Source organism: Hemitrygon akajei, chromosome 4 (assembly GCF_048418815.1).
Source record: "Hemitrygon akajei chromosome 4, sHemAka1.3, whole genome shotgun sequence".
Classification (NCBI taxonomy): domain Eukaryota; kingdom Metazoa; phylum Chordata; class Chondrichthyes; order Myliobatiformes; family Dasyatidae; genus Hemitrygon; species Hemitrygon akajei.
This window is the reverse complement of record NC_133127.1, coordinates 126,503,479-126,511,321: the sequence shown is the minus strand read 5'-3', so window position 1 is coordinate 126,511,321 and position 7,843 is coordinate 126,503,479. Positions and strand designations below refer to the sequence as shown.

Here is a 7,843-nt window from a genome sequence, read left to right as displayed (position 1 = left end):
TGGGAGCTCAGAGACACAGCCTGTAGAGCTGCTGCCCCATAGTTCCAGCATCTGAAATTCAGTTGTCACTTCAGAGTTGACTGGGTGCAATTTACATACTCGCTCTCTCTGACTGTGGTCTTCTCCTGTTAGAACAAGAACATAAGAGAATAGGGACAGCAGTGGGCTACTCAGCCTCTCAAGCCTCCATTATTCAATATAAACATGGCTGATCTGCCCCAGACCAAAAGCCCTCAAATCCAGGCAGCATCCTCATAAATCTGCTCTGCACTCTTTCCTACTTAATGGCATCTTTTCTATACAAGGATGACCAATACAGTATCTCAAATGTGGCCTCACCGACATCCTGTATAACTTCAACATAACACTTCAACCATTATACTCAGTGCCCTGACTGATGAAGGCCAGCATGCCAAAAACCTTCTTCAGAACCCTGTCCTACACGCAACTTTCACGCAACCATGTACTTGACCTCCTAGATCCTCTGTTCTACAACACCCCCAGGTCCTACTATTGACCGAGGAAGTCCTACCTTGTTTTGTCTTCCCAAATTGCAACACCTGGTAGTTTAAATGAAGAATAAATTCCAAATTACTTTGATGAATTATAACAATCTGAAAATAAATTACTGCAGATGCCAGAAATCTGAAATGAAACCATAAAATTCTGAAAATGGACAGTCAGCAGCAGTGGAGAGAGAAACGAAGTTAATGGTTCAAGTATTCATCTCTTTCTCTCTCTCTTCACACTGCCAGATCTGCTGAGTATTTCCAGTGATTTCTGTCTTTTCCATTTTAATCTTTTTTTAATGATCCAAAGAATTAGCATTCACTAAACATTAGCTTGGACTTACTTCAAATGACATGCTTAGTTGTTCTTATCATAGAAAAGCAGTTCTTTTGTCTTGAAAATATATTAAATAATCAATTTATTTTTACGCTGAGACTTTGAAATTATCTAATATCATAACTGGCTTTGGGAGCTACCTCAAAACTGGAATCATATACAGTAACCGCTTTGTTAAATATAAAGTGTATGGCATTTAATTTCAAGAATATTTGATGATTGATCCCAGGATCTAAACAGAAATGTGTGTAGTGAGGTAATGATTAAATATTGCAAACAGATATAAAAATAATCATGCTTTTATTAAAAAAGGATTAATAATCAGCTAACCACTTCATAACATCACATATTGAGACAATATTACAAAATCACCAATAGTTATATTTCTTGTTCAATTGTGCTTACAATAAACACACCTGAATATCTTTAAAATGCATCACAAGAAAAACTGAGTATGTGCACAAATGCATATAGCTTTCATTTTCACATGATTTGAGGCTGATACAATCAAACCAATACATATGTAATGTCAAAATCCATAAACTACAAAATAGATCACATTGCCCTTCAGAAGTTTTATTTTCCAATCCATGAACAACTTTTGGCAAACTCTTTTATTTAATGCATAACAATAGTTTTAAGATAAATGTAAACTGCTTAAGTTTCAGTAAACTAAACTATTTTAGTGGCTACAGATTAATAAACAAATATTTTATGCAGCTGAATAACAGTTTTGTGGCAATTACGAGGTATATTTTTACAATAGGGTCAAATCCTACTGTAGAGGCACTTATAGCAGCAGCCTGTAGAGAATCTTCTAGATGTTCCCAAATTGCATATTATTATATGAATATTGATGCAGTTACACTAGAATCCAGTAGGTTTTAGAAGCCAATTGCTCTATTGTCCTCCTTGTGACTTTTCAAGTCAAAGTTCATCTCTAGACTGAAAACAAAATTTTGTAGAGAATTTTAGTGTCATTTTTGGGAAAAAAGATGAATGTTAAATGATTAGTGTTCTTTAAAACTTGAAAACCATAACAATTTAATGATAAAGTCCATTATAAGAAGAATATCATCTTCATATCAAAACAAAGTCATATATTTCATTTCTAGATAATTAATTAGAACTGATATCGCCCAAAGCTATGGAAATATTTGGGAAACATTTTCTCAAACCAGATTAAATGCAAGAAGATTCAGCAATAAAAAACTGAAATTAAACAATGGAAAATGATTAAATGTTCGAAAGTATATACATTAAATCTGGTCCAAAAATTATATAAATAATGTCTGGCTTCCATTGATAAATGAAAAAATTAAATCAAGTTAACATTCAATATTAGAATATTTAGTACTTATAAAGAGATATTATGGGAAAAAGCTATACTAAATATTCTGATTACATGGAAAAACTACAAAGGAATAAAGAAAGGGTAAAAGAAGAGAAAGAAGCAGAAACAAATCTAATAATTAAAAAAAGCTTTAGTATAATTAGTGACAATAAATGAGCATTGATGATACTATGATACTATTCAGACCACTTGGGTAAAGGGAATATTTTTTAGGGTATATTGAAACTGCTAAGTAGAGACATTGCCTCGGTTTGCAAATAAATTTAACGCCTACACGATCAAACTACCAAAAGAAGCTGTAGAATATTAAATGGAAGTGATTTAAAGAGAAAAAGTTTGAAAGGAGTTACTTAAATTTAGATTAGACCAACCTATCAGATTCTGATATTTTATATCCAAGTTGAGAGTATCTTGAAGAGAAACAATGGAAACACGAAAATTATTTTCAAATGTTCTTTGCACAGCAGCATATCTAAATTTCATTGCTTAAGACTCTTAAGAACTTCATCAAAAAACATGCACAAAAATGCATAGCTCCAGGCTCTGTATTTTAGAAAGATATGACAGTGCCAGGAAGCTTTTACTTGTTTTTGAGATATGGGTGCCACCTACATTTAATTGCTTTTAAAACATTTATTCTCATCGTCAAGGTTGCTCCAAGGTGGCATGAGTTCACTGTAACAGTACTCGTGCTAATGGTGCAACCACAAAGATTTGGATGGGGGCTACAAATTCTTGCTTTGAAAACAACATCTATCCAAATAAGGGTTGTGCATTATTCAAAAGAAAACCTCTTGGTGTCAATGTAACTCATTATCAATGGTGAAGATCATGGATCTGTAGAGCTACATCCATAATGTAGCTGTGACAGAGGGAATGAAGTTCAAGACTAATGTGATGGATTGATTTGGATCAAACAGGAAATACAGAACAAGAACTAAGTAAAGAATTAGAAAGCAAAACTGTAGCAAGGAAAGGGAAGTTGGTCCTCACCGTTAAGAACATCCTCAAGAGAGGATGCCAACATTAAGGACCCTCACCATCTAGGACATGCCCTCTTCTCATTACTACCATCAGGGAAGAGGTACAGGAGCCATACACTCAAACATTTTAAAAACAGCTTCTTCCCCTCTGCCATCTGAATGGTCCATGAACCCATGAACTCTGTCTCATTATTTTGCTCTCTTTTTGCACTATTTAATTGTATATATTTCTCATATCTTACAGCCTTGCACTGTACTGCTGCCACAACACAACAAATTTCATGACATATTTCAATGATTATAAGCCTGATTTTGATTTCAAGAAGATAGCAGTGTTTCCAGAAATAAAGGGAAGAAATATGGTGGCTTTGAAAGAAGGTAGTGCTTAAATAAGGAAAACCTGTTTCACTGATGGCTGCTATGAAGCAAGATCTTGTTATGGATGGATTGATAAAGGAGATGCTGGAATTCCAGAAAATACAAGGAGGAAGAGGGAGGAAGAGGGGGGAGGAGGGGAAAGGAGAAAAACAAATAAGACATAATAAATACATGGTCATGCACTTGTGTAGTAGAAATAAATGTGCAGACTATTTTCTAAACAGGGAGAAAATCCAAAAATCTGAGATGCAAAGGGACTTGGGAGTCCTTGTGCAGAACCCTGTAAAGGTTAACTTGGAGGTTGAGTCAGTGGTGAGGAAGGCAAATGCCATGTTAGCATTAATTTCAAGAGGTCTAGAATACAAGAACAAGGATGTGATGCTGAGGCTTTATAAGACAATAGTGAGGCCTCACCTTGAGTATTGTAAACAGTTTTGGGCCCCTCATCTTAGAAAAGATGTGCCGGCATTGGAGAGGGTCCAGAGGAGGTTCACAAGGATGATTCCGGGAAGGAAAGGATTATCATACGAGGAACTTCTGATGGTTCTGGGTCTGTACTTGCTGAAATTCAGAAGGATGGGGGGCATCTCATTGAAACCTTTTGAAAGTTGAAAGGTCTAGACAGAGTAGATGTGGAAAGGATGTTTCCCATGCAGAGAGAGTCTAGGGCAAGAGGGCACAGCCTCAGAATAGGGAGCGCCCTTTCAAAACACAGATGCAGAGAAATTTCTTTAGCCAAAGGATGGTGAATTTGTAGAATTTATTGCCACATGCAGCTGTGGAGGCCAGGTCATTGGGTGTATTTAAGTCAGAGGTTGATAGGTTCTTGATTGGACATGGTATCAAAGGTTACAGGGAGAAGGCCAGGAACTGGGGTTGAGGAGGAGACAGAAAAAAAGGATCAGCCATGATTGAATGGCGGAGCAGACTTCATGGGCCAGATGGTCTAATTCTGCTCTTAAGTGTTATGGCCTTATAAAGGATTGGACATGGACCTTAGAATCTACAGTACAACAGTTTATGACTTGGGGATGGGAATCTACTATCAGTGAGAATGAAAGAGATGAAGAATAGAGGTCAGTTTGTTATTGATGGATTCATGATCACTCTGGAAGGTAAGAAGTTTTGGTCATGGAACTGGCCAGTCAGTACTGCTTGGATTTTTTTTTAGCTCATCCAGCTTATCAATATTTTCCTAATTCTCTAATATTTAGTCTACTACAGAACTGTAAGCACATTTTCTCTTTCTAATTTGTACCATACCTTTGTTCTATGACACACACAAGGGAAAAGGTCATCTTTTGGATGGTCCACTAGTTCCATGCCATCCCTAATCTTAGGTTCATTTATTTGAAGATCAGCATATTCCTGTTTAAAAAAAAATGATGAAGCAAAGTTTGTTAGCAATATGTTACTTATCATCTAATTGTTTTCATACAGCATTTTTAATATAGCAATCATGTCCCAAGCTGCCTTTCAGGAAAGTGACACCAGATGTGTAAGGTCATCAAAGAGATAGAGGAAGCACAACAAATGAAGAAACAGAGGTATAAAGAATTAGGAGAAAAATTCCACAGCTTAGGCCTTGGCAGCTTACAGCATGAATACTAATAATAGAATGATTAAATTTGGATATGATGAGGAATTTACAATTTAATGAGTGCAAAGAGCTTACCACACCACAATACTGAAGGATAATGCAGAAATAGAGAGGAGTGCTGCTGTATGGGAATTGAAAACAATGATGAGATTTTAAAATGGAGCCACCCATATTTCTCCATTTCCCACATGCCTGACTCATCTCACCCGCCCCCCAAAACCCCACACCAGACAGAACAGAGTTCCCCTGATCCTCGATCCACCTCCAGAATATCAGCTTCATCACTTCACCAGTTCTGCTGAGATCCCAACCCCAGCCACATCTTCCTCCCTCCTTCCCCTCTGTCCCTTCCGTAGGGACATTCTCTCTCCGTGACTTCCTAGTCTAATTGTCCCTCCTCACCCATTCCATCCCTGTCTCTGGCACTTTATCATGCAGATGTAGGAGGGGCAACATGTCCCTTTACACCCTCCTTTTTTGCCATCCTGGGACCTAAACAATTTCTAGGAGGGCCAACACTTGTCCCTGTACCCCCTCCCTCTCAACCATCCTGGCACATACAAAAGACCTTGCAGGTGAGGCAGATATTCACATGCACTCCATTTGAAGGCACAAGAAGGACTGATAATGCTGAAATCATCCTGTAGCCCCCTGTCACATGAAATCTCTCTTACGGGTGATGTAAATGGGCCTCTCAACCTAGGAGTATTTTCCCTGGCTTCACTTTGGCAACAATGGTGAAAAAAGCAACACTCTACTTGTCTGGAAGCACTTGTGCCCCTTAAGGATGGCTGTTGTGCTCTCAGTTGCATGGAACTGTAAGGCATTTGAGCAGAGCTTTTTCTGCAACCACTTCTCTTTGTGAAAAGATGTGGCTTACATAAGTGACTGAGAATGCTGGATAGTAAATGATGCTGTTAAATTTTTCTGCTATTTATTTATTTAGCAATACCGTGTGGAGTTGGCTCTTCAGGCCTTTTGAGCAACCCCTAACAAGCCAGATTCACCCCAACCTAATCACGGGACAACTTACAAAGACCGGTTAACTAACCAGGTACATCTTTGTACTGTGAGAGGAAACCAGAGGACCCACAAAAAAATCAACACATTCCACAAGGACTCCTTACAAAATAGCACCAGAATTGAACTTCAAACTCCAGAATGGCCCAAGGTGTAGTAGCATTGTGCTAACCTCTAAGCTAATGTAGACAAAACAATGATGCAGACAAATTTCAAAACCAGAGAGTTAATACCGTGGAAAACACCCATGTCTAACAAGGTTGAACATTTCCGATCCTCTGTGGAGCTCGTAAAGGAAAGCATCAAGAAAGACCAGGATCAGGGTTGAGTGAGGGTTGTTTTAGAGAGTCTGCATTAAGAGGACAGGAAGAACCAAGGGAATGAGATTAGAAGATAAAGAGCTTGGTACTGCTGTGGTGGGGGAGATGCTTTGGAACAGCTCGTGAAGGGGAGAAAGAAAATAAAGGTAGCTAACTGAGTGGGATACCCAGCACAAGGTAGTAACATGCTCAGGGAGAGCACTACTGGAACATGGTCTAAAGAAGTATTGCACAAAAAACATCCTCATTCTATGCACTTTTAATATGGAATTTAAGTTAATGCTGCACACATGATTTGTGACAGCAAGAACCTAGTCTAATATCCTGAATGGTGCAATTCAACTTGAAAGTTGTTGCAATTGTTTTGAACTTTCAAAATAACCAATTTTTGTGTATACATGGCATTGAAACGGAAAACACCTGTGGTAGGACTACAGCAACACCTCTGGCAGAAAGATGTATAACCATGTTTAAGAATCTTGCATTGTTAATAGATATCATATGAAAATGTTAACAGAAAGTTATTTTTAATCTAGATACATAATACAAGTAACGACATGAAGATTGTGCAACATTATTTGTAAACAAAAGCAAAACTATAATTTAAAGTTGGTAACAAGTTTACATAAAATGTTTGTTGTCCTCTTGGAAAAATAAGCATCTGCTGTAATCTTGGCCATGCTAATCAAAATATGACAGGGAATAAAGATTGGGGCTTCAGTTCAAAGGTAAATGAGTACTAATAAAACTAAGTTTTTTAAAAGTGCTTTATATATTTTGACTTGTTGAAGAATTATCTTGCATGACATGACCCAATTAAATTCAACAGTGTTCCTGAATTCCTCTTGTAATAACAACTAGTTGAAGTAGTTGGGAATACACAAATTGTTATCATCAAAGATAAATATAATAGTGGCTACTGTTATCTGAACACTGGTAGCATACAGAGATAGGTTTAGTACTATGTGCCTTTATGATAAAATCAATTTGAAGAAATATTTTCCATTTTTCAAAGAGTAATCTGTTCAAAAGTCAAGGTAACTGCTTTAATCCGAAGCAGACCATCTTGTAGTCATGTAATTTAACAGCTACTGGTCAAGTTATGGTGGCAGTGCTCCCTCATTTATGAAATTCCAAAGTTTAACAAGTCACAAGAGCTATAGAAAGTTGATAAGGAGGCATCTACAGATAAAGAAATGATAATGAGATTTTGATAATCATCTTTTGAAGCTGCAGTTTGGAAAAAAGATATATAGTTAAAATACAAAGAGCTTCTCACGACATTCAAGAAAGAACAATAAAAAGTGTTCAGTAATTTAGTTATATCAGAAAGCTGATCAGA

General features: G+C 37.1%; 1 protein-coding gene across 4 annotated transcripts in view; it reads right to left on the bottom strand.

The window, feature by feature from the left end:
* Positions 1-1,129: 1,129 nt before the first annotated feature.
* Positions 1,130-7,843, bottom strand: part of poglut2 (protein O-glucosyltransferase 2) — an 84,909-nt gene continuing 78,195 nt past the window's right edge. For all 4 annotated transcript variants that reach the window (XM_073043230.1, XM_073043227.1, XM_073043229.1 and 1 more), the window contains exons 9-10: positions 4,825-4,929; positions 1,130-1,791 (exon numbers count right to left, since the gene is read on the bottom strand). In XM_073043230.1, coding sequence (XP_072899331.1) covers positions 1,774-1,791; positions 4,825-4,929 — 123 coding nt within the window. In that variant the 3' untranslated portion in view covers positions 1,130-1,773. The remainder of the gene's footprint in view (positions 1,792-4,824; positions 4,930-7,843) is intronic.